Source organism: Camelus bactrianus, chromosome 10 (genome assembly GCF_048773025.1).
Source record: "Camelus bactrianus isolate YW-2024 breed Bactrian camel chromosome 10, ASM4877302v1, whole genome shotgun sequence".
Classification (NCBI taxonomy): domain Eukaryota; kingdom Metazoa; phylum Chordata; class Mammalia; order Artiodactyla; family Camelidae; genus Camelus; species Camelus bactrianus.
The window spans coordinates 41,361,802-41,388,484 of NC_133548.1; the positions used below are offsets into that span (position 1 = coordinate 41,361,802).

At 43.8% G+C, this 26,683-nt stretch overlaps 1 protein-coding gene across 3 annotated transcripts in view; it reads left to right on the top strand.

Annotated features, from left to right (window-relative positions):
• Positions 1 to 626: 626 nt before the first annotated feature.
• IRAG1 (inositol 1,4,5-triphosphate receptor associated 1) overlaps positions 627 to 26,683 on the top strand; it is a 148,886-nt gene continuing 122,829 nt past the window's right edge. The window contains exons 1-4 of one of the 3 annotated variants that reach the window (XM_074372401.1): positions 627 to 825; positions 2,281 to 2,498; positions 3,902 to 3,967; positions 8,335 to 8,388. In XM_074372401.1, the coding sequence (XP_074228502.1) occupies positions 8,377 to 8,388 (12 nt within the window). In that variant the 5' untranslated portion in view covers positions 627 to 825; positions 2,281 to 2,498; positions 3,902 to 3,967; positions 8,335 to 8,376. Of the gene's footprint in view, positions 826 to 2,280; positions 2,499 to 3,901; positions 3,968 to 8,334; positions 8,389 to 26,683 lie in introns of those variants that run through there. The other 2 variants (XM_074372402.1, XM_074372398.1) reach the window with 2 other exon arrangements.

The following is a 26,683-nucleotide window of genomic DNA, read 5'->3' on the forward strand; positions in this document are numbered from 1 at the left end:
CTCTTTGGGATAGTTTCTTTTTTATTCCGTTTTGTATTCTTAGTGACAACATGGAGTCTAGCAAACTGCCTGCCATAAGCAAATCGTGAATGAATGAATAGGTAATCCCTTTCAATCTTCACCATGGCCCTGTGACATGAGAGTTTTAAGTTACTTACACCTTTAAAAATATAATTAAACATCTGAGTAGCGATAGGTGGGTTACAACATTGGCGAGCTATGATCCAGCGGCCAGATGAAAGGGGAACTCTGAAAGAGCTGGGGGAGAGAGTCCCCTGTTCCCCGGTTGCTGGCGAACTCCAGGGCTGTGTGAGCAAGACCCCAGCAGAGGGCAGCAGAGCGCTGCACTGGACTGGGGATCCTCCCGATTGGCGGGGGTGGGGTGGGGGAAGGGCTGGGCAGCCGGCCAGGCAGCTAGAGCTCGAGCTGGACTAGGGCTTGAGGAGCAGGTGACCTTCCGGTCCTTAGCTAGAGTCTAAAGTGCGCTGGTGGAGAGCGTGAGGCCTGCTTTCTCTTTGTGTTTATTTAGGGTGTGCGCTTCTTACCACGCAGAGTATAATGAAGCTGTTTACTGTGGGCCCCTTGCAGCTGGGAAAGGCGGCGTCTCCCGGAGCAGTGACGGGGGGAGGGGAGCGGCGGGGGGGACAGAGGACGGTCCCTGAGGTGAAATGGTGAGCGCAGGTGGGAATTTTGGCCTTGGCTGCAAAGCAACAGGTTTCCTGGAGGCTGTTCTGCAGCGCAGGGAATGAGGCGGTGTCCCTCGGTCACAGCCAGGCGGGAGCTGGGAAGGCTCAAAGGCAGACAGCGCTCTGGGGAAAACTTCAGGTAATTATTGGCTCCACGACGTACGTTGCCAGAAATAACTTTGAACGTTTCTTATGCTCTCTGAATTGTTTTCCTTTCTGTTCTTCTTTGTTAGTATAATTGTTTTTAAGATTTCCAACGTCTCGTGTGTGTTTAGGGGAAAAGGATTTTGCCCACACGTTGGCCAGAGGGTCAAAGGTGGGCCACAGTGCCGCCTAGTGGCCACCAAGATGGTAGCAGCAGAGATCAGAGTGAAAGGCCCCAAACAGAAGCGAGACAATCTGGATACTTCGTCTCCTCAGCTATACACAGACTCAATCCCCATGCACACACATACACACAATCACCCAGCGTATATACTCTTTTAAAATTTTTACAGTTTTATTGAGAGACGATTGGCACACAGCATGTATAAGTTTAAGGTGCACAGCATAATGATTTGATTTATATATATTGTGAGACAACGAGCAAACACACATACACTTAAATACCTGCATCTCACACACATGCTCACACCGACACATTGCATACACATCACACACACTCACACACACACACACTTCACACACACTGACATATCACACATACACACCTTGACACACCCAACCCAACACACCTGCACCCAGTGATAAAGGGTTTTTGTAGTGAATGTTACAGTTGCCTCTCCAGCTGCCATCCCACTGTGTATAACAGCCATGTGGTTTAAGTCCAGGTCAAATCAACTTTTGGATACCAGGGTAGCTTCCAGCTGGCCTAAATCATCAACATAACCCCAGCCCCCTGGGCATTCCCTTGGCCTCTGCCATGGCTTTGGGAGTGGACATCTAACAATATCCATCCATCAGATGTGAAGGAGGAAACATGTCTCCCGACAGCTGCCTGCAGCCATCCTGCTACCCCAGGAAAAGGCCAGTTTGGAAAAAGCTGATGGGAGGGGGAGGGGAGAGACTCACAGACAAACAGAGATGTAGCCCCCCAAATACTGGGATCCTCTAAACAACCCCTACTAGAAGCCCACCCTGCCTCTGAACTTTAGATTTCGTGAACCATTAAGTTGCCCTGGTGTTTAAGGCCTTCAGGTTGGGTTTTCAGTTTCTTATATCAGAAAACCTCAGAACAGATCAACTCCTCCCAGGAAGTCGTCTGTGGAAGGCCTCGGAGGGGTCCAGCTTTAATAGGAGGACTGTTCTTTCCTATCCCTCCTTTTGCCTCTTGGTCCTCAAGAGGACTGACCTGGCAGAGTTCTTGGGGCTTCTCATGGGTAGCAGAGAAGAGAAGAGTATTTAAAACCAAGACCAATTGTAGCTTCTTTGTCTTGGAAGGAAAATGACACAATTCCAATCTATGCAGGGGTAAATCTCTAAATGGATCTTAGTCCTGGCAGAGGCTGAGATGAGTTTCAAGTCAAGAATTCTGTATTTCGAAGGACTGACACCGGAGACTTTGTATATGTAATTGGGCCTTCCCTGTGTGTAGATTCAACCAACTGTTGGATCCCACATTGGATGAATCCACGGAGGCGAAGCCTGTGGATATGGAGGGCCGACTGTGTTCATTGTACTGCACCAGTTTATATGAACAACTTGAGCATTCGTGGATTTTGGTGTCTGCGGGAGCTTCTGGAACCGATTCTCCATGGATGCTGAGGGGCAACTGTGTACATAGTCATTTAATCCCTCTAGCCACCCTAAGAGGTGAGTATCACTTACCCTACTTGACAGATAATGAATGAGGCTCAGAGAGGGTATCCCCTGCTCAGGCTCAGACAGCTACATGGGGTTGCTCTGGGCTTCCAACCCAGGGCTCTTTGGCCCTAAAGCTCACAGTCTCCTTTCCAGGGTAGCACATACCCACCCCACCCAAGGCTGCCTCCTGTTTGTGTCAGTCTTGGGGGGCCTCTTGGGGAGGGGGCTATGAAGAGGGAGGAGGGAGGTATCCTCGTATGTTTATTTAATGGAATGGGGAGGATAGAGATCCTCTTACACCAGGGTTCTCATTGTGTTGGGAAGGTCACCGAAATGGACCTCGGAAAGTCAGCCTCTGCCAGGGAGGCCGTATGGTGTGGTAGCTGGGCAGAGACTCAGGGCCCAACTGGACCTGGGTTCAGGTCTCAGGACCACTGATGTGTTAGCTCTGTGACCTCTGGCAAGTTACTTAACCCATTGAAGCCTGATCATAATGAGACCTATGCCCCAGGGTCTTCATGTGGGTTGAATAAGAGACCGCAAGAAAAGCACTTAGCACAGGGCTTGCCTCCCCACCACCCCACGACAGTAGCTGTTATCATCCTAGATTAAACGACAGACCGCTGCAGGCTTGGGCAGATCTTCTAAAGGCCCCTTCTAATCCAAAATTTAATGCTCAAACACTGTATAATGTAGAGGAGGCAGCTCATGCACAGTGCTTTTTTTTAGTTAAGAAAAGTTTTCATAAGAAAAACTAAGGACTGAATAAATTATTTTTTCTCAAAAAAATTAAGAAAAGTTTTCATTGTGGTAAGATATACGTAACAAAATCTGCCATCGTCCATCTTAACTATTTTTAAGTGTGCAGGTCAGTAGTGTTAAATACCTTCACACTGTTGCACAACCAGTCTCCGGAATTCTTTTCATCTTGCAAAACTCTCCATTCTCCACGCCCCACCTCCTGAATCACCATTCTACTTCCTGTCTCTATGACTTTGATTACTCTAGGGAAGTGGAATCACACAGAATGTGTCTTTTTGTGACTGGCTTATTTCACTTAGCATAATGTCCTTAAGGTTCATCCATGTTGCAGCATGTTTGAAATTTCCTTCCTTTTCAAGGTGGGATAATATTCCACTGTATTTATGCACCACATTTTGTTTATCCATTCAGACATCAGTGGACACTTGAGTTGCCTCCACCTTTTGGCTATTGTGAGTAATACTGCTATGAACACAGGTGTACAAATATCTCCTCAAGACCCTACTCTCAGTTCTTTGGTGTATATACCCAGAAGTGGGATTGCTGGATCGTATGGTAATTCTACTTACAACTTTTTGAGGAACCATGATACTGTTTTCCGTAGTGGTTGCCCCAGCCACTACTCAGCCTTCGTTCCATTTGCCTTCCAGTGGACTGTTCCAGTACTGCCAAGACTGGAAAGCTAACAACGACATTTCCCAGCCCCCAGCAGTCAGGTAATTAAGGCTTGACCATCAGATGCACTTGGGGGAGAGGCGCGGGGGCGGGCAGGGGCCATGCTTCTGCTGCCCCTGCTCTTTCTGCTGGCTCTGCAGTTGAGGGGCTGACGGAGCTGTGTCTGGTGGCATGAGCAGACATCCTGGTGTCCTGTCACTAGCCTCGTGAATGTTGGGAGGCCAGGATCATCCCTTTTGCTGGTGGCCTGGTGTGGTGGCAGGAGCGGTGCTGGTTCTGGAGCGAGCGGCTTCCTTGGTGGCCCAGATCTTCTTTGGGAAGCTTTTCTGAAAGCTCAGCCTAAAGTCTTTCCTAAATTCCTCCTGGTAGTTCTGGTAGATGCTTAATATCCTGTCATAAATCCCTCCTTGCTTACTTTAGCTGGAGTGGATTTTGTTCCCTTCAACTAACCAACACAAATAGGATGGAGAGACTTTTATTGCCAGATTCTTCTTAGAGAATGCACTGTGTGTGTGTTTTGCAAGGATAAGTTGGTAAGTCCCTGGAGAGGGTGTAGTTCCCCTCCCCCTCTACCCTCACTCTCTCCCCCAACCCTGGGCCTAGGTGTTACCTGAAACTAAGTTGCTTCCGGAAAAAGGGGAGGAAAGAGACGAAAATGTGGCGAGAAGGCAGAAGGACTCAGTGAATGGCTGAAGGCCAGGAGCCACTCCCCCATATTCTGTAAAACCCGTATGTCTCAATGCTCGGTGTGATTCCGTTTTTCTGTTGTGGAAATCCAGGGAGTGACTGAATTTCATGTTGGGGAGAATGTTGTGTGGGGACTGAAGTGGTGTGTGAGGAAGCTAGAATTTTGAGAGATAAAAGGGCCAGGAGACCAGGGTCCCCACAGGGGATCAGCAGAAATCCTAGAGAGGGTGTGGAATGCCGCAGTCCATGGGACTCAGAAGTCCAGGCCACCTCCCTTGGACATCAAAGAGCAGAGACCCTCAGCGGATGTCTGGAGTACACGGGAGTGCTTTTAGGACTGGTTCCCCTGTGCGTGGTCCTTTACCTTACAGCTTGGGCTCTCTCCCCCATGAAGTCTCAAAATGCTTAAGCACCTCAGTCTTTCAGAGCATCCGTCACTTTCTCATCTATATTTACGTGCATTTTTGTTTGTTTGTGTACCTTCTCTGTGAGACCCTTAGCTTCTGGAAGGCCTGTCTCTGAAGTCATTACATGCACAGTGTTGTGTGTATGGGCTTGTGTGTATTTTCTGGGGAGACCACCTGGAGCTTTAATCACATTCCATGTTGTTGCAAATGGCAAAATTTCATTCTCTGTCATGGCTGAATAGCATTTTATTGTATGTATATATGAATTTATCTATTTTTATGTATATACCACATTTTCTTTATCCGTTTGTCTGTTGATGAGGTTAGGTTGCTTAGGGCGCTTCCATATCCTGGCTGCTATAAGTAATGCTGCTGTGAACATTGGGGTGCATGTATCTTTTTGAATTAGGGTTTCTGTTTTCTTCAGAGAGATATCCAGGAGTGGGATTGCTGGGTCATATGGTAGTTCTATTTTTAGTTTTTGAGAACCTCCATACTATTTTGCACAGTGGCTGCATCCATTTACATTCCCACCAGCAGTGTAGGAGGGTTCCCTCTTCTCCACATCCTGGTCAGCATTTGTTATTTGTGGTCTTTTTGATGATAGCCGTTCTGGCAAGTGTGAGGTAATATCTCGTTGTGGTTCTGATTTGCATTTCTCTGGTGATTAGTGACATTGAGCATCTTTTCATGTGCCTGTTGACCATCTGTATGTATTCTTTGAAAGAATGTCTATTCAGATCTTCTACCCATTTTTTAATTGAGTTTTTTAAAATATTGACTTACATGACCTATTTATGTATTTTGAATAGTAACCCCTTATTGGTCATATTACTGCAAGTATTTTCTCATTCAGTAGATCGTCTTTTTGTTTTGTCAATGATTTCCTTTTCTGTGCAAAAGCTATTAAGTTCAATTAGGTCCCATTTATTTACTTTTGCTTTTGTTTCCTTTGTCTTAGGAGACTGATCCAAAAAAATATTGCTATTATTTATGTCAAAGAGTGTTCTGCCTATATTTTCTTCTAAGAGTTTTATGGGCTTACATTTGGATGTTTAACCCATTTTGAGTTTATTTTTGTATATAGTGTGAGAAGATGTTTTAATTTCATTCATTACATGTAGTTGTCCAGTTTTCCAAGCACCATTTATTGACGAGGCTGTCCTTTCCTCATTGTATATTCTTGCCTCCTTTGTCTTGGATTAATTGAGCATAAGTGCGTGGATTTATTTCTGGACTCTCTAGCCTGTTGCATTGATCTATGTGTCTGTTTTTGTGCCAGTACCATACAGTTTTTGTGACTGTAGCTTTGTAGTATAATCTGAAGTCAGGAAGCATGATACTTCCAGCTTTGTTCTTCTTTCTCGAGATGGTTTTGGCTATTCAGGGTCTTTTGCGTTTCTATGCAAATTTTAAAATTATTTGTTCTGGTTCTGTGAAAAATGCCATTGATATTTTGATATGAATTTCATTGAATTTGTAGATTGCCTTGGGTAGTATTTTAACAGTATTAATTCTTCCAAAAATGAGCATGATATGTCTTTCCATATGTTGATGTCATCTTCAGTTTCTTTCATCAGCATCTCATAGTTTTCTGAGTATTCATTTTTTTACCTCCTTAGATTTATTCCTAGGTATTTTATTCTTTTTGATGTGATTGTAAATGGGATTGTTTCCTTAATTTCTCTTTCTGATAGTTCATTGTTAGTGTATATAAATGTGACAGATTTCTATATATTAATTTTGTTTCCTTCATCTTACCGAATTCATTGATAAGCTCTAGTAGTTTTCTGGTCGCATCTTTAGGATTTTCTATGTATAGTATCATGTCATCTGCAAGCAGTGACACTTTTACTTCTTCCTTTCCGATTTGGATTCCTTCCATTTCTTTTTCTGATTTCTGTGGCTAGGACTTCCCATACTATGTTGAATACAAGTGGCAAGAGTGGGCATCCTTGTTTTGTTCCTGCTCTTATAGGAAATTCTTTCAGTTTTTCACCATTGAGTATGATATTAGCTGTGGGCTTATTGTATATGACCTTTATTATGTTGAGGTATGTTCCCTCTACACCCACTTTGTGGAGACTTTTTGTCATAAATGGATATTGAATGTTGTCAAAAGCTTTTTCTGCACCTATTGAGATGATCATATGATTTTTATTCTTCAGTTTGTTAATGTGATGTATCACATTGATTGATTTGCAGCTGATGGCAAGGGTTTCATATGACTCATTTCTATGTTTCTTGTGGCTATACAGAGCCTGATAGGTAATAACTGTGGTAGTTTTAGAATATGCTCACAAGTTCTTTCTTTTCTCTTCAAAAAGTGGAGTCTTATTCTTTTCCTTTTAAGTCAGGGCTAAGCTTTCTATTAGAAAATGAATAGAATGTGGCAGAAGTGATGTGTGACTTCTGAGACTAGGTCATAAAAGACGTGGCCTTATCACTCTTGGACACTCCAGCAGCCCTATGGAGAGGGCCACATGGCAAGGAACTGAGAGGCCTCCTGCCAACAACCAGCACTAACTTGCCAGGCATTTTCTTCTCCTAGGAGGGGAACTCCCATCCAACCTGGGAGAACATTCAAGGCTGTTGCTTCCCCTGATCCATTACAGTGATTAAAAACCACATCCTGTTGACTTATCTATATTTCCCATGAGTTGAGTCTTGGTGGACAAAATAGAACTGAGGCTGGGAGTTCTCTGTTTTCATTCAGAGTTACTGGTTGGTTTTGGCCAAGCCTGATTAATCCTGTCGAGAAAGGTGAGGACCGACATCAGTAGGTCAGAATCCCCTCACCTCTCCTTGTTGAAGAGGAGCTTGTGGTCCTGATGAACCCCAGGTATTTTGGTATGTCTCTCAGCAGAAGAAGGAGAACCTATCAAGGAGGGGTCTTCCAGACCCCAGACTACCCTGGTGCACTGCATGCACCTGAGTGGTCTGGAAAGGCTCTTCCACACAGCCGAGACAGAAGGGTTGTTACCCAGCAGCAATGCAAAAGCGTTAAGACTTGCCCTTCAAGCAATGCCTCCAACAGGAGAGGCCACCATCTCTCAGCTTCCTGTGGCAGCTGGGGGTAAATGAGCATCTGGCCTCAAGCAAATCAGCTGAGGGTAAAAATCTGCTTCTGTAAGAGGGCAGGGCCTTGGCAATCCTTGGCCTGCTCTCCCCATGCTGAAATCCTACATCTTCTTTTCTTTCTCAGTCAGTACATTTTCATTGTAAAATACAGTTCAAACAACACAGTTATATGGAGTAAAAAAAGCGAATGTCCTCCTTTATAACTTACCTTCAGTTCCATTTCCTCCCCACAGGTAACTGCAGCTAACAGTTTGACAAGCAGCTTGCCAGTCCTCATGGATATGAAGGTATCACACTGTTTTTTGGCTCTGCAATTTGTTTGTTATTTTCATTTGGTGGTAAATCATTGGCATCTTTTTTTAGGTCGGTACATACAGATCTAACCTTGTCTTTTTTCTAATAGCTATATAATTGCCATAGTATATGTGAGAGGAAGAAAAGGTATGCTAAAAATAACCACTTTGCACTGCCCTCTGTGGCATGGGGAGTGAGAGTGTTGACTGGAGCATCTTGGGGGCTTGGGGCGGGGGGAGTGTTGGGGAAGGAGTTATGGAGAGCTGAGTTAGTCTTATAATAGAGGGGAGGGACTTGGAGCCTCTGAGGCTGTCTGGGAGGAGAAATGAAAAGGGGAGGGAGATGCAGGAAGTCAGAGGTTGCTAACAAGATGGAATATGAGTGCCCTGCATAGTGAACCCTCCACACATCGCTCTCATCTTTAGCCAGCTTACTAAATGCATGACTGAATATATTCCTCGTGTCTTGAGTGTTTCTGTGGAATGACATCTCAAGGATGCTATTACTGGGTCAAAAAGTAGAATTTCTCTATGGTTCTTGTGACATTGTTAAACTTATCAAAAGGGCTGTAAGTTATTTTGCTACTTACAATGTTTCCCTGTGTGGGAAGATTGAAAGGAATCCCAGTTTAGGGAGCGCATTTCTAGAATCTGACAGCAGAGTCTGACAGGTCAGCACATATGTATGGATGCCTACCATGTGCTATGTTCTGATGCTGAGGAGACCAAGTTGGCTCAGGTATCTGCCTCAGCTCTGAGCCCCATGGAGCTGACGTGCTTGGGGGCAGGACATGCACGCAGAGAGTGGCTGTGAATACAAGGAAAGCCACAGGCCAGAAGCAGCAAATGTTTGACACCCATGCCTCCCTGCCCATGTCCACACTTCTGTCCACTGATTGATCTTGGAACTCCTCCTTGCTGAGCCCAGATGTCTCTTGAGAATCCTTCTCAACACAGTGCTCCAGGCAGACACTACCAACCAATCAGAATTAGACTGAATGGAACATATTTGCCTTCTCCTCTATAGGCTCAACCTGAAATGGGATTCTAAACTTTTGCCTTTTCAAAACATATGTTAGATTATATACAACTAATGAAAGGCAAGTATTTGCACCAGGGGATGTCCTGCAATGGTGTGAAAATGGGTGAGCAGAGCTCAGAGGGAAGCAGGTCCCCTGCCACCAACTTCCTGAAGGCTGGCCTTGGTCCCAACTGGTGAGCCCATAAGCTCATATCTGATACCCCAGCCACTTGGGGAAGCAGTGGTGGCCAGCTGATAGTGGCTGGGAAATACTCAGGAAGTGACTGGGGCAGGTCTTCTGGGCCTGTTGGTCCCTTATCTGGTAGGAAGTCAGGGCCTGGAATCAGAAGAGAAATGAGGAAGGCATGTTTTGTCCAGCGCTGTTAAAAGCCTTTCATAACCCTTGGACTTGAACCAGACATAGTAGGGGCAGAGAGCCCCAAATAGAAACCAGTAAGGCTCTCTAAGCCTGCCATTGGGTGAACTGCTTTACACGAGATTTTCCCCATTTGCCTCCTTTGCCCAAAGGGAGTTATTTCTCCGGTAGTTACACAGAAAGCCCCACCAAAGTCAGACCCATGGGAATCAGCTTCAGAGACCAGTGACTGCTGACCTGGGGCCGCATCTTCTCTGAGAGGCTCCTGTGGTCTCTCCCCACCTTCTGGCCTTGAATTTCAGCCTCTTTGGTCTCCGTGGGTCCCAGATCCTGCACCTCTGCCCCATCTTGTCCTTATTCCTCTCCAGGCTCAATTCCAAGTAACTGCCCAACTGTTTCCTGCCTACACGGACTTCTCATTGGCATCTCTTAGTGCCCAGTGCCACTCACCCTGGAGAACCATGACCGAGCCTGTCAGGTCCATGAGTACTGACTCACCCCTCACCTTCCTGCCAAATCCTGTTAACTGGGCCTCACCTCTCAGCCCTTGTTGGCCTTTTGGCCTCCCTGGTCCCTGCATGGCCATCTTGGCCATCTGGGAACTGCCAAGTGTTGTGTACTCTGAGTGGCATGCTGGGAAGCCCATTGTATTCATAACAGTGAATTGAGCATGTCCTCCCAGGAAGTAGAATGACCAGGCGTAGAACCCGCGAGCCCGGTTGCCATGACAGCATTATGCATAAGGACATCCCTTCTGTCCAAGGCAGTGATGGGTGGTGCAGAAAAGAACAGGGATTTCAGAGTCAGGCAGCAGAGTTCAAATCTTGGCTCCGCAACTTAATACTGTGGGCAAGTGTCTTAACATTTCATAGTCATAGAGTCCTCGTTTGGAAAATGAGGCTAAATAAAAGCACTTGATTCATGGGTTGTTGTAGGACCAACTGGAATAAGTGATCATGATTTACAGTGAGAATTTTTTAATGGGAAGAGTATTAGTTTGTTAGGGATGTCATAACAAAGTAGCACAAATGGAGTGGATTAAACAACAGAAGTATTTTGTCTCGCAGCTCTGGAGGCTGGAAGTCTGAATCAAGATGTCTGCGGGGTTGGTTCCGTCTGAGGGCTGTTTGGGAAGGATCTGTTCAAGGCCTCTCTCCTTGGCTTGTAGAAGGCCATCTTCTCCTGTGTCTCTTCACATAGTGCTCTCCATGTGTGTGTCTGTCCAAATTCCCTTTTTATAAGGACACCAGTCATTGGATTAGGCCCACCCTAGGGACCTCACCTTAACTAATTACATCTGCAATGATCCTTTTTTCCAATATGGTCGCATTCTGAGGTATTGGGGGTTAAGACTTCAACATATGAATTTTGGGGTGACACAATTCAACCCATAGTAGTAAACTATCATTATTTGTCAGGAGCTCTTATAAAGCCCTGATAGTTGATGGGATTTTAGTGGAATTAAACCATTCAACCTTCGGCGTGAACTGCATTCTACTGAGATACCTGTTGTATCAGTCACACACTGGAAGTGGCAGGTCTGTGGGGCCCCACAAGCTCCGGAGTTCATGTGTAGGAGCTAATATTACAAAGTCGTTGTTTTTTCCCCTTTTCTCTAAGCAGCAGTGGCAGTGAGGTGGGGTGGTGATGTTGGTAGTGGTGGACTCACGAGGGTCAGACAGGCTGTACTTGAGCCTGGTGTCCCTGTTGGATCCCTAGGGTTCAAGACCAGATCCTGACTCTGTTCGCCTCCTTTCCCTCCCACCTCCACCCCAAGTCACCAGCAGGAAGCTTCAGGCCTCATGGCAAACTCCAACATCGCTGGGAATTCATTCCCTGAGGAGTGGAGGGGCTGACAGCTCCCCACCTTCCCTGTTCCGTGGGAAACCTGGGTACCTATGGAGGCAGGAGTACAAGTAGCACCCAGAGGCTGACAACTGGGTCTTCTTTATGTGGTACCAAAGGAAGTGGGAAAGCTGGAAGTTAGAGGGACCTCGGTATGTGCAGGTTGAACAGAAGACCTTTCATAACCTCTATAAATTCTGTACACCCCAATCCATCTTGGTGCTGTTCACTGGAGCCCAGTGTCATGGCTGGCTGTCCTTGCACCCCCCTCCAAGGAGAGTCGTATTCAGAAAGGCTCTGTCCTGAGAGGGAGGCACGAGCGTAGGTGCTTGAGTTTGGGATGCCCACTTCCGGCATTAAGGTCGCAGCATCTTAACGCCCAGGTGACCTGAGTTTAGATGGTTGTTGTGTCTGCTTCTCACCAGGTCAAGGCTCTGCCTTTGAACACAGGGCTGGATTTGTGTGGCTGGAGACAGCTGTGAGCCCTGGGATGTGGCCAAGCCTGGGGACACTGTGGCTTCCTCCCCAGCTTCATCCTTGAGGGCGTGCTGGCTTGATGAGAACACAGCCTCTATTCTTTCTTTCTTCTGTTAACTACCCCAGAATTCCCTTTCTCTTTTTCTTAAATTGAAGTATAGTCAATTTATAATGTTGTGTTAATTTCTGGTGTACAGCATAGTGATTCAGTTATACATATGTATGTATTCTTTTTCATATTCTTTTTCATTATAGGCCATTACAGGTATTGAATATAGTTCCCTGTGCTATACAGTAGGACCTTGTTGTTTATCTATTTTATATATAGTAGTTAGTATCTGCAAATCCCAAACTCCCAATTTATCCCTCCCCACCCCCTTCCCACCTTGGTAACGATAAGTTTGTTTTGTATGTCTGTGAATCTGTCTCTGTTTTGTAAATAAGTTCATTTTGTCCTTTTTTAAAAAAGATCCACATATAAGTGGTATCATATGGTATTTTTCTTTTTCTTTCTGGCTTACTTCACTTAGTATGATGATCTCCAGGTCTATCCATGTTGCTGCAAATGACATTATTTTATTCTTTTTTATGGTTGAATTGTATTCCATTGTATATGTCTATCACAACTTCTTTATCCAGTCATCTGTCAATGGACATTTAGGTTTCTTCCATGTCTTGGATATTGTAAATAGTGCTGCTGTGAACATTGGGATGTGTATATCTTTTCAAATTAGAGTTTCTTCTGGATATACGTTCAGGAGTGGGACTGCTGAATCATAGGGTAAGTCTATTTTCAGTTTTTTAGGGAATCTCCGCACTGTTTTCCATAATTCCCTTTCTAGTTTCATCTTTGAGATCAGCTCTGATTCAGCAGATATTTATTGAATATACACACCATGCTAGCAATTTAATACATGACACTGCCCTCAAGGAATTTACATTCAAATAAAGGTTTCACTGAAGCAAAGGCAGAGAGTGACGAGGATGGCTATTTAGATGATGACAAGTACTAAGAAGCAGAGAGAAATGAGAAGTTGCTTCCAAGTGGGACGGCTTCATGGAGGAGGTGGTATTTGTCTTGAGTTGTAAAGAATGGCTCAACTTTCGATGAGTACAGAGAGGGAGGAGGGCTTCAGAGGGGAAAGAACAGACTGTGAAAAGATAGGAAGGTTGGAACCTGCAGAGCATTCTCGGAGAGCGCATATTTAGGTCTCGCCTGAGCACGAGGCTGGGGATTTGTGTGGGACTAGAAAGGGAAATGAAATGAGAAGGGTAGCTTGTGCCTGGATTGGGTTTGCCATTGAGGGATTTAGAGTTTATCCTGTAAGCCATGAGGACGACATTGAAGAGGTTCAGGCCAGCTTGACAGCCCGACCCTGATTGTGCCTGGAGAAGACTGTTGGGGTCGCCTCCCGTGCAGTGGGTTCATGTGGCAGGGGTTGGGGGTGGGGCTGGAAAACCGGAGGCTGCTGCCTCTTTCTGTCTCCAGGAGAGAGATGGGGTGTGACCTCAGCTGGCTGGATGGGTCAGGAGTCAGAGTGGATGAATGATGACTTAGAGCAAGAATGGGATTGCTGGATCATAGGATAAGTCTATTTTCAGGAGGGCAAGAGGGCTGGAGACAGGATTACCTGCTTCTTCCCCCCAGCGCAGCCAGCTGGGTAGGTGCTAGAGATGGTGACCCAATGGCAGGTGCGCACAGTGGATTCTGACTGGCGCGCGTGGTGACCAAGCAGTAAGCAGCAGTTATTTCACTGTCCCTCAACAGCATGGGTCCAAAGTAAGTTGGCGATGCCTCTCTAGTGGTGATCCGGACGACAGGGAAGCCTAAGTTGGCAACAGCTGGAATCTCAGATAAGTAGCCAGGAGCCAGGAGCTCTGTTATGGCTCCTGCCTAGTTGTGCATTTTGACTGCACTTTCTTCATTCTGCTCTGTACTCAGGCCCCTTGGTCAGCTCAGCAAGTGCCTGGACTAGCTTGTCTTCCAGGTTTGCCCTTATTCAAGGTGCTTGAGTCCAAGATTCATGAATTCCATCCTCTGGTCTGATCCCTGTAACCACAGCTTTTCCCTGAAAGCCTCCCAGCTTTTCTAAAACCACAGGCTTCAGTTGTAAGAAGTATATGAAAGTACCAGCTGGTCCTTTGCCCTTTGGGCATCTTTTCATATGTCTGTTGGCCATTTGTATGTCTTCTTTGGAAAAATGTCTATTTACTTCCTCTGCCCGTTTTTTAATCGGGTTATTTTTTTGTTTGATGTTGAGTTGTATGAGTTCCCTTCTGTAAATAGTTGTAATTTTGGTGTGCTTATGGGAGGAGGTGTCTTGGCCACTGATCAATCTTCTTTAAGTAACGGCATAGACTAATTTTTGAGAGAGGTTATAGGCATTTCGGGGAGTCCAAAACTTCTATTTCACATGAACTCATTGGAGTCTTTTTTTTTTTTTTTTGGCTTTTCACTAGTTAGGGCAGTGGTTCTCAAATTTCAGTGGGAATTTCTTAGAAAGCTTGCTAGAAATGACAGAATTCCCAGCTCTACCACCCCCAATCTGGGCTAGAATCCAGGAACCTAAATTTAAAGCATGCATAGTAGGTGATCACATGTTGAGATACACTACTTTGGGAGAAGGCTTTCAAATGTAAGCCTGCCTTGATAGAGTAATTAGGGGAGGATGCACAATTTCAATTTCATATAATTCTATTTTTTGTTTATACAGAGGATTTAGTTGAATACAAAACCAAGTGCCATATGATTTTTAGGTCATCAGGAGACTTTTCCTTTAAGTACATTCACAAATCAGAAAAGAAATCTGTCTTGCCAAAGTGTTTTCTTAGTTTTTGGTTCAAAGCTTACGGTCACCCTCTAAGGGCAAACTTTAGCATGCCATTTGTTCAGATGAAATGGTAATTGCTGACTCTCCAAGTGCCAAGTGTGGGGCTGCTTAAGGCCTTGAACAGCCTGGGCCTGGAACAGAAAGACTCTGGCACTTGGAGTATTTTCAGCATTTTACAATTCCTGAGTTGTTCTTGGCTGAATAGGTTTGCTTCCTCTAGAAATGGGGACCTCTTCTTGTGAATGGGGACACGCTGGCCTTGTGCTCGCTGTGCACTTGCTGCAGGGTTTGCTTCTGGGGCTCTGCTCCTCCTACCCCTTTTCTAGCAAAGCTAGAAGCTCCCAGTGTAGGATAGGTGGCAGAGAGTTGTAGCCAGAGATGGACTCTAGGTAGGGCGGTGGCCATTCTTAGCAGAGGAGGGAGGGGCATGAGACCTAGGACACTCCAGGGCAACCTTGACCTTTAGAGCTATGCTCAGGCAGGTTTAAGTTTCCACTTTCAAGATGACAGAGAGTGGAGATCCTTCTCTGGAGAGGCTCCTGGCACTACAGTAGCAGAGGGAATGTCTAAGAGGAAGACAGGCAAAGACACGAAAAAGGAAATGGAGTCGAATTAGAAGAGGAAAGGGGACTAAAGAGATGAGGATCAGACCAAGGGCATCAGAGGGAGGCAAGCAAATGTTGTGGTTTAGAGAGAAAATTCTGGACTTAGAGATGTTTGGGTTTGAATCAGAACTCTGCCGCCTGCTAGATCTGTGTCTTTGAAAAGGATACTTCACCTTTCTAAGTCTTTGTTTCTGTAAAAAGGGGTAGTATTTCTACCTACTTATAAATTCTTGTGTGGATTAAAGTAATTCGTATGAAGTGCTTAACAGAGCTTATCTGGCATCTGGTTACCAATGATTGACTGTTTACTGTTACAATGATAGGCCATCTTCTTGATTTTGCATATAATTCATATGAACTGCCTTCCCAGCTTGGAGTACAACTAAAATCATCTCCCTTAAAATTTCTGTGTACCCACATGCCTGTCTTTTAGCAGGAAGTCCAGTGTCTTCCACTTGAGGTACATCCTCCCTCGCCTTTCCTAATAACCTCAGAGGTTTCCTCAGTCCAAAGGGAAGTCCTGCAGCCAAATGCCAGGCAGAGAGAGAACTCTATGAGTCTCATTGGTCCAACGGTGATGTTGCTGCCACTCTTCTGTAGCCATCATCTGGTGTCATATTGAAAACAGGTCTTGTGTAGTTGTGGGTCATTGCCATGATAATGCCCTCATTAGTCTAGAGCTCTCTGTGGTAGATTGTCCCTCCTGGGCCCTGCTTGTGAAAAGATTGTATTTCTCACTCCATTGCTGTCTAGCTTGGCCCTGTGAATTGCTTTGGCCAATGTGATGGAAATAACATGTGCTGCTTCTGATTAGAACCTTGAAGAACCATCACTATATGTCTTTTATTTTCTGCCACAAAAATGGCAACGTGGGATTGCTCCTTCAGTTTAAGTCTTGGAGTGAAGAGTTCATGGAGCAGAGCTATAGCCAAACCACAGCCAGCATGTAACACGACTAAGACATACACCTTTACTGTTGTAAGCCACTGAGATTTTGGAGGGTTTTTTTGTTACTGTAGCATAACCTTCTCTAGCTGACTGATATACCCTCTTGGGTGACAGGAGTGTCTCATATTTAGGTCCTAAAGTTAAAGCACTTTTAATTCATTCAACTCAGGCGTTAGACCCAAAGCACAGCGCAGTGTCAGGGTGGCTTGGTTGAGAAAGACTTGCAGCCTCAGCTGTGGGCTCCACCAAAGCCATGCCTCCTCCGTGAACACTTGACTCTTACCACGAGCTGGATCAGCAGCCCAGACCCCCAGGGTGTGTTCCCCTCTGGGGCCCTTGATATACCTTTCTGTTCACAGATTCCAGCTGAGGACTTCCCAGTACATCAGTGAGATTGTAATAATGCCTCTGCAAAAGGAAAGGGTTAGGGGTCAGTGCCCCTGCCTCCTATGCAGATTACCAAAGTAGACAGCACAGATGTTTGGGAGAAGTGGTCTTTGTCAGGCTGCAGGAGTTTCTGTTACATCTCTTTCCTGTGTATGAGTGTTTATTTGCTTTATATTTGTTAGGAGAGTTCACCCAGTTGATTTTTCCCCCATGGTAGGTATAATCTACCCCAACGTGGTTTGCTATTCCCGCTTCTAACCATAGTAAAGATTATAGGTTTTTTTTTTTTTCCCATTAGCAGTCCCTCTGTTACATGTAGATGTTACATGGAAGTCTCAAAGAGAGGGTCTAGGGGCAGAGTGAAATGGTAAATGAGTCACAGTGAGGCGGCATCATTTGTTCTACCCCACTCACCCTTTTCCTCTTCTAAAAACTCCAAAAAATAAGATTAAACTCTGGAAGTTCAAAGAGTTATTCTAATACGAAATGGAAGGAGACATCACTCCGGCTTTTATATCAACACAGCTGGAGAAGGTATGTGAAAGGCCCAAGATCAGCAGTGGCTCTTTTAAGCAGGAAGGTGGAGGGTAGACTTAGCAGAGCTCAGGGAGAGCAGCTCTTAATACAGGAGTGGAGTCCTTTCAGTCAATGGGGTCTCGTCTCCCTCTGCCAGAGGGTGTAAGCAACAGAATGGCATTTTAGAAGTGTCTCTCTGGCTGCTAACAGGGACTGAAATGGATTGGACAAAGGCAAGAGGAAAGACAAAGAGACTTATTAGGAGGAAGTAGAAAAGATACATGTTTATTGAACAAATGAATGAATGAATGAATGAACTTATATTAAGCTGTGGATTTTAAGCTGTGGCTTTGAGTCCATGCTCTGGCCCAAGGCCACTCTCTGCAGTTGCATCATGTCCCCTGAGGACCATGGTGGGTCTTCAGACTTCTGGAAGAGTAAAACCCTTCCCTTACTGCTCTCCTCCACTGACCCTACAGATCCCCACTCTCTCCCTTCCTGGCAGGTCCCTTTGGCTGTAGTCCCTGAGATCCTATACTGTTTTTCTGTGAGCAAATTGGTGTTTTTGGAGCTGGATCACAAGCTGGTGTTAAGGCTGGTTCTCTGCGTTGGCACACTCCCCTTCTACACCTCTTGTAGTTCTGAGCTGTGTCTTGCTTAATAGCAGACACTACATTTTCTCAGAACCTTTCTGGTTCACATCACATTTCTAGCCACCCCCCCACCCCCCACCACAATCCCCAGCCATATCCCCTACATCCACATTTAAATCACAAGCAGGTTTCTGTGGGCCATGGAAAGACAACATCCATGCAGAGCCAAGGTGGTTGCCCAAAACTGAGTCTTCTAGGGGGTGACTTCTCTGTGAAGGCCCTTACTGCTCTTAGGGAACCCATCACCCAGGTGCCCTGCCCTCAGGGTCCTGCCTTGTAGCTTTCCACTCCCGAATGCTTTCAACATTCAGAAAAACAAAAATAAAAAACTGACAGCATTCCCACCGAGGAAAGATGAGGGTGGTCCCTAGCACCCCTCAAAATGAGCTTTCGGAGAATCCCAGACAGGCTAAGATGCTTTAAAAAGATGTCTTTTGCTTTTAATCCAGAAGAAGGAAGGATGATCGAAAAGAAAGGCTCAGATCCAAAGTGAATTCTTTTGTCTAGTACATGGTTTATTTTAAATGTGAAAGTTCAAGGTTACAAAAACAAATGGACTGGATGGGGCATTTGTGGATTCTGAAGCATAGACATTTCTCCAAGTTTGGAGGATGTGCTCAGATATTTGTGCAATTTTTGTCATTGTTGAAATAAAAGAGCTACTGAGCCTGAGGAACATTGCACCCAGAATGATGTGAAAAATAAATAAATGATGGCACAGGGCTCAGAATCTCAATGATGGGAAGGAAAGTAAATATGGCCCTAGTTGGTATTATCCTCATGTGGCCTTGGGACACCTGGTTGAAAAGCCTTTCTGATATATCACACCAGAAGTTGGATGGATCTACTGACTGAATGAAATAAATTGGGCAGGTAAATTGCTGTCAAGAAGATTGACCTATACAAGTGTTCTTCCTGCTTTTCTTCTATTTTTACCTGTCTGATTTTGTTAAAATCTCTTTTTATGAACTTGACTTTAGATTGCATTGACTTCATTAGGCAGCCAGCTTTGAGAAAGGGATTTCCTGGGGACGAAAGTTGAATTCTTCTTCAGCAGCTGGATTGAAGAAAAGAGCCTGGGCCTTGAAGTGTTCGGGTCCATCTCTTCCAAGGAACAGCTGTGTGATCTCAGATAAGGAGTTTCATTTCACTCCCTTAACTGGAAAATGCAGACAGAGCATTTTGGGGGAATACATTTTGAGAATAAGTGATGGGTATAAATTGCCATGTATAGTACCTGGTACAAAGTAAGTCTTGTAAGATATGATATAACTTATGATGGAAAAGAATCACTCTGCCTCCTCTGTGGGGCAAAAGAGCAATCAGGAGGCAGTTGCACTGATGATATGACAAGAAATCATGGAGGCCTAGACCAGAGTCATAGTGGTAAAAAAGTAGTAAGAAACAGTCTGACTCTGGATGTATTTTGAAGATAGAGCTAATGGGATTTTCTGCTGGATTCCCTGTGGGGTGTGTGAGTGAGGAGCAGGAAGGGGCCTCATGAATGAGTCATGTTTTGTGCTTGAGCAGCTTGAAGGATGGACTTGCCATTTACTGAGATGGAGACAACTGAGGGCAAAGCATATCCTGGGGGTTGGAATGGGTTAAGTTGGCGCTGTCACCCAAGAGCAGGTGTCGAGAGGGCAGTTGGGTATAGGACTCTGGAGTTGTGGGGAGAAGTCCAGACTGGACATAAACATTTGAGAGTCTTCAGAGATTTTTAGATAGATGGTATTTAAAATCATGAGCTCAGATAAGGTCCTCTTGGGAGTGAGAGCAGTAGAAAAGAATCTAGGTCTGAGAGCAGCCCAGAGTTCCATATCCAGGAGATGAAGAAAAACAAATGCATCCTCCTCCTCCTCCCCTTCCTCCTCCTCCTTTTTCTCATTCTTCTTGTATTGCTGTGAAAGGGATTTGTTCTCTTTAATTCAGTTAGCCTTCATTTGAGCAAAACTGCTTGCAAAAATTTCTTTGGGGTTCACTCTTCAAAAATGATATATGCTCTTTGCAACTTCAGTTTTTAAAAAGGAAAAACACCCAACTCTGAGCCTCGTAGAGCAAGCATCAGACCAACAAGTCAGTGTATCTGGAGTTGAAGTTCCTCTTAGGATTAGTGAAATTGAGCTTTTGTTAGCATTAATTTAATGATGGAATTCAACTTTCAAACCTCAAAAATCCTTTTATGTGTACATCTCTTTCCCTTTAAAAAAAAAAAAAACTGAAAACCAAAACAAAAAATCCCACAAAAACCTGTGTGAAGCCAGAAGGGAGAATCTGAAAAAGGTCTGACTCTTCCTTTGGTGAGATGAACAATCTGTTGTGTCATTGCACCAGCACAGAAATCCTGTGTTTGAAGAACAGACTGAGACTACAGTGTTACTCAGGATAGTTTAGAGGAGGGCAAGGTATTGATAGCTCAATTTTTGTGATAAAGATCTGGGAGTCTCAGTGGACCACGGAATTTCTATGAGCCAAGAATGACTTGGTTGTTTTAAGAGTCAGCACAATTTTAGGTTGAATTCAAAGAGGTCCTGGCCTTCTACCAAACATACAAAGAAGAACTCATACCAGTCCTTCTCAAACTCTTCCAGAAGATTGAAAAGAAGGGAATACTCCCCAACTCATTCTATGAAGCCACCATCACCCTGGTACCAAAACCAGGCAAAGACACCACCAAAAAAGAGAATTACAGACCAATATCACTGATGAACATAGATGCAAAAATCCTTACCAAAATATTAGCAAATAGAATCCAACAGCACATAAAAAAGATTATACATCATGATCAAGTGGGGCTCACCCCAGGGACACAAGGGTGGTTCAGCATATGCAAATCAATCAATGTAATACATCACATCAACAAGAGAAAGGACAAAAACCACATGATCATCTCAATAGATGCAGAAAAGGCATTTGATAAAATTCAGCACCTATTTATGATAAAAATGCTCACCAAAGTGGGTATAGAGGAAACATATCTCAACATAATAAAAGCTATATATGACAAACCTACAGCCAGCATAGTACTCAATGGTGAAAAACTCAAAAGCTTCCCACTAAAATCTGGGACAAGACAAGAATGCCCACTATCACCACTCCTATTCAACATAGTCCTGGAAGTCCTAGCCCCAGCAATCAGGCAAGAGAGAGAAATAAAAGGGATCTAAATTGGAAAAGAAGAGGTAAAAGTGTCACTATAAGCAGATGACATGATACTATATATAGAAAACCCTAAAAGATCCACACAAAAACTACTAGAAATAATCGAAGAATTCAGCAAGGTAGCAGGTTACAAGATTAACGTTCAAAAATGAGTTGCATTTCTTTGCACTAACGATGAATCAACAGAAAAAGAAAGTAAAGAAACAATCCCCTTTAAAATAGTACCCAAAGTAATAAAATACCTAGGAATAAATCTAACCAAAGAGGTGAAAGACTTATACATGGAAAACTATAAAACACTGATTAAGGAAATTAAAGAAGACTTAAAAAAATGGAAAGATATCCCATGCTCCTGGATTGGAAGAATCAATATTGTTAAAATGGTCACACTGCCCAAGGCAGTCTACAGATTTAGTGCAATCCCTATCAAATTACCCAGGACATATTTCACAGAACTAGAACAAATCATAGTAAAATTTATGTGGAACCACAAAAGACCTAGAATTGCCAAAGCATTACTGAAGAAAAAGAAAGAGGCTGGAGGAATAACTCTCCCAGACTTCAGACAATCCTACAGAGCTACAGTCATCAAGACAGGATGGTACTGGTCCAAAAACAGACATTTAGACCAATGGAACAGAATAGAGAGCCCAGACATGAACCCACAAACTTTTGGTCAACTCATCTTTGACAAAGGAGGCAAGAATATACAAGGAATAAAGACAGTCTCTTCAGCAAATGGTATTGGGAAAACTGGACAGCAGCATGTCAATCAATGAAGCTAGAACGCTCCCTTACACCATACACAAAAATCAACTCAGAATGGATCAAAGACTTAAACGTAAGACAAGATACAATAAACCTCCTAGAAGAAAACCATTATCTGACATACACCTCAAAAATGTTCTCCTAGGGCAGTCTACCCAAGCAATAGAAATAAAAGCAAGAATAAACAAATGTCATTCTAAGTGAAGTAAGCCAGAAAGAGAAAGAAAAATACCATATGAGATCGCTCATATGAGGAATCTAAAAAACAAAAACAAAAACAAACAAACAAACAAAAACAAAGCGTAAATACAGGACAGAAATAGACTCACAGACAGAGAATACAGACTTGTGGTTGCCAGGGGGGTGGAGGGTGGGAAGGGATAGACTGGGATTTCAAAATTGTAGAATAGATAAACAAGATTACACTGTATAGCACAGGGAAATATACACAAAATGTTATGATAACTCAGAAAAAAATGTGACAATGAGTGTGTATATGTCCATGAATGACTGAAAAATTGTGCTGAACACTGGAATTTGACACAACATTGTAAAATGATTATAAATCAATAAAAAATGTTTAAAAAAAAAAGAAAAAAAAAACCAAAACAAATGGGACCTAATGAAACTTACAAACTTCTGCACACCAAAGGAAACCATCAGTAAAACAAAACGACAGCCTACAGAATGGGAGAAAAATGTTTGCAAATGAAACCGACAAAGGCTTGATCTCCAGAATATATAAACAACTCATACGACTTAATAAGAAAAAAACAAACAACCCAATCCAAAAATGGGCAGAAGACCTAAGCAAGCAATTCTCCAAGGAACACATACAAATGATCAATAGGCACATGAAAAAATGCTCAGTATCACTAATTATCAGAGAAATGCAGATCAAAACTACAATGGGGTATCACCTTACACCAATCAGAATGGCCATCACTCAAAAGTCCACGAATGACAAATGCTGGAGAGGCTGTGGAGAAAAGGGAACCCTCCTGCACTGCTGGTGGGAATGCAGTTTGGTGCAGCCACTGTGGAAAACAGTATGGAGATTCCTCAAAAGACTAGGAATAGACTTACCATATGACCCAGGAATCCTGCTCCTGGGCATATATCCAGAAGGAACCCTACTTCAAAAAGACACCTGCACCCTAATGTTCATAGCAGCACTATTTACAATAGCCAAGACATGGAAACAACCTAAATGTCCATTGACAGATGACTGGATAAAGAAGAGGTGGTATATTTATACAATGGAATACTATTCAGCCATAAATACCTACAACATAATGCTATTTGCAGCAACATGGATGATCCTGGAGAATGCCATTCTAAGTGAAGTAAGCCAAAAAGAAAGAAAAATACCATATGAGATTGCTCATATGTGGAATCTAAAAAAAAAAGAAAACATAAATACAAAACAGAAACAGACTCATAGACATAGAATACAAATTCTTGGTTGCCAAGTCGGGGGCGGGGTGGGAAAGGATAGACTGGAAGTTCAAAATTTGTAGATACTGACAGGCATATGTAGAATAGATAAACAAGATTATATGGTATAGCACAGGGAAATATATACAAGACCTTGTGGTAGCTCACAGCAAAAAAAAAATGTGATAATGAATATATGTATGTTCATGTATAACTGAAAAATTGTGCTCTACACTGGAATTAAACACAATATTGTAAAATGACTATAGCTCAGTAAAAAAAATGTTTTAAAAAAACCCAAAAAACAAAAACAAAGAGGTCCTGGCCATAGGAAATCAGAATCCCCTGAATAAAGAGGCTTCTGGTTGGCTGACAACAATATCTGAGGTTGCTGGCCTCTGTAAAGGGCTACTGTATTTAACACATGACCACAGCTATGACTCTTAGACCAGAGAGGGTACCTGCACCCAACGTAGCTAATGACTTAGGAGACTTGTCTTAAACAGACAAGCTAGGCCAGTCAGATGGCTTTGAAAATCTGAAACAAGACACTTGTCAAGTGATTGGGGGAGGAGAAAGCTGGAGCTGAGAGGCCATGTGAGCCACAGCAATTTAAGTGTCTAGAAAAAGCAGGAGTAGAGAGAGGAGATGGAGGAGGGAGCAGATGCACAGAGAGAAGGAGGGAGAAGAAGAGGGAGGTAGGGGAGGGAGACAGAGACAGACAGAGAGGATTATGTGGCCCTCAGGAGACATCAAGACAGATGGGGTAGAGGCCTCAGGTCCTGATAGCTCTCTGTTCCTTTGAGGCCTGGGTCTGCTGCTTCTTCTGTCCCTAGGTTCTGTGGGAGTTCAGTTATCATTGGCAAAACCCCCTTTACACTTGAGCCAGCCACAGTGGGTTTCTATTCTTTGCAACTTAAGGAGTCCTACACTTTCCCCATCCATTTTGGCCATTAAGTTTTGCTCCCCCGAGTTCTTCTCACCTGTCAGCCCAACCTGGAATTCCTTCTTCCTCCCCTGATTTCCCTGTTGTACTCAGCACTTGAGGCCCAGCTGAAGTTCTTTCCTTTCCCATGGAGCCTTTCCTGACCAACCTAGACCCCAGAGATCTCTCTTCCTTGAGTCTCTATTGCTTTTCTAGATTTCCCTGCTCTGCCATCTTCTCATGGGCAGGCTGGGTAGTGGTCTCCTTGGAGGCAGAGCCCAAATCTCATTTCATCCCCTACATGGCCTGACCTCTGCTTGGAGCTGAGAAGCACCCAGCAGGCAAGTATCATCCATTGGCTTATTCACTGAGCCCCTCAGCTGGCTGTGCCTGGGCCTCTGCTCTTTCTTGGGAGGGACGTGGTGCCCAGCAGACTGGTACTCCCTAGGCTCCTCCTCCTACTAACTCATCTCTCTATCCACAAATCAGCTTACATATCCCCTCAAAGACCTAGACCCTGTCTGCCCACACCCCGTCACTAGCTCTTTCATTCTCAGATTAATTCAGCCAACATTTTTGAAATATAAAACATGTATCAGATATTAAATTAGGCACTGGGCCCATTGTACAAGGAGGTGATATGGGTGATGGTTTGTGGTGCTGGTTCTGGAGTTTGACTGAATTAAAATCTGAGCTTGCTTTCTGACAGCTGATAACCTTGGTCAATTTACTTAACATTCCCAAGCCTCAGTTTCCTTATCTTTAGAATGGGCGGATGTTGAGTGCCTAATAATAGAGTGCCTACTGAGGATATGGAGAAAAGGGAACCATTTGTATACTATTGCTGGGAATGGAAATTGGTATAGCCACTGTGCAAAACAGTATGGAGGTTCCTCAAAAAACTAAAATAGAACTACCATATGATCCAGCAATTCCACTCCTGGGTATATCTCTGAAGAAAATGGAAACACTAATTCAAAAAGATACATGCACTTCAGTATTCATAGCAGCACTATTTACAATAGCCAAGACATGGAGGCAACCCAAGTGCCCACCAACAAATGAATGAATAAAAAAGATGTGGTATATATACACAATGGAATATTACTCAGCCATAACAAAGAATGACATTTTGCCATTTGAAACAACATGGGTGGACTTGGAGGGTTTTATGCTAAGTGAAATAGACAGAGGAAGACAAATACTGTATGTTACCATTTATACGTGGATTATAAAAAGTAAAACAAATGAACTAATATAACAAAACAGAAACAGACTCACAGATATAGAGGACAAACTAGTGGCTACCAGTGGGAAATGGGACAGGGAGAGGGCAAGATAGAAGTAGGGGACTAAGAGGTACAAACTACTATGTATATAATAAATAAGCTATAAGGATACATTGTACAGCACAGGGAATATAGCTAATATTTTGTAATAACTTTAAATGGAGAATAATCTATAAAAATATTGAATCACGATGTTTTACACCTGAAACTAATGTAACATTGTAAATCAACTATACTTCGTAAAATAGAGTGCCTACCTCATAGGGCTTTAGTGAGGATTGAACGCAATTATCTGTGTGAGAAGCTTAGCACAGTGCCTGGCCCATAAAAGATACTCCACGCATCACTGTTTTCATTGCTATTATTACCAGTATAGAGATGCATTGCCTAGGGCCCCTGTCTTTGAGGACCCCACAGTTAGGTAAGGGAGGCAGAAAAATCCCAACACCAAGTGACAGGTGTCTAATATTGAGTTTCTCTTAGGGGTGCTCCAGCATTCCCATAGGCTATGAATAGGATACAGTAAGGCTGAGATACTGATTCACTCAGCTCTTTGGGTGTATTGGTGGGGTCTGGGGCCACCAAAATCTCCAAATGATCACTGGCAGCCATGAAAAACTTTGTTCATTTACCCCTGTGTGCAGGTATGTCAGCCATGGAAAGCTCTTCTGTGATGGATGTCTGTGAGCACAGGATGCAGGGGAGCCCAGAGGAGGGGATAGATTCATCCAGGCTTCTCCAAAGAGCAGTACTGCCTTCTCTGAAATCCTCCCCAGTCCTCTCCCCCTTTATGGGACATCTAAGGTCACCCTGGTATCATAGTCCATTCTTGCCCACAACCTCCTTCCCTTTCCCATACACTCATGTCAGCACGGGGTTGCTGAGTGCATGATGAATTGAGCCTCATGGCCATCACATCCAAGACCTCACCAAAACCCGTAACTAACCCCTGCAAATTGGCTTCTTTTTTTATTTTTAAGATTTTATTATTATTTTTAATTGAAGTACAGTCAGTTACAATGTGTCGATTTCTGGTGTACAGCACAATG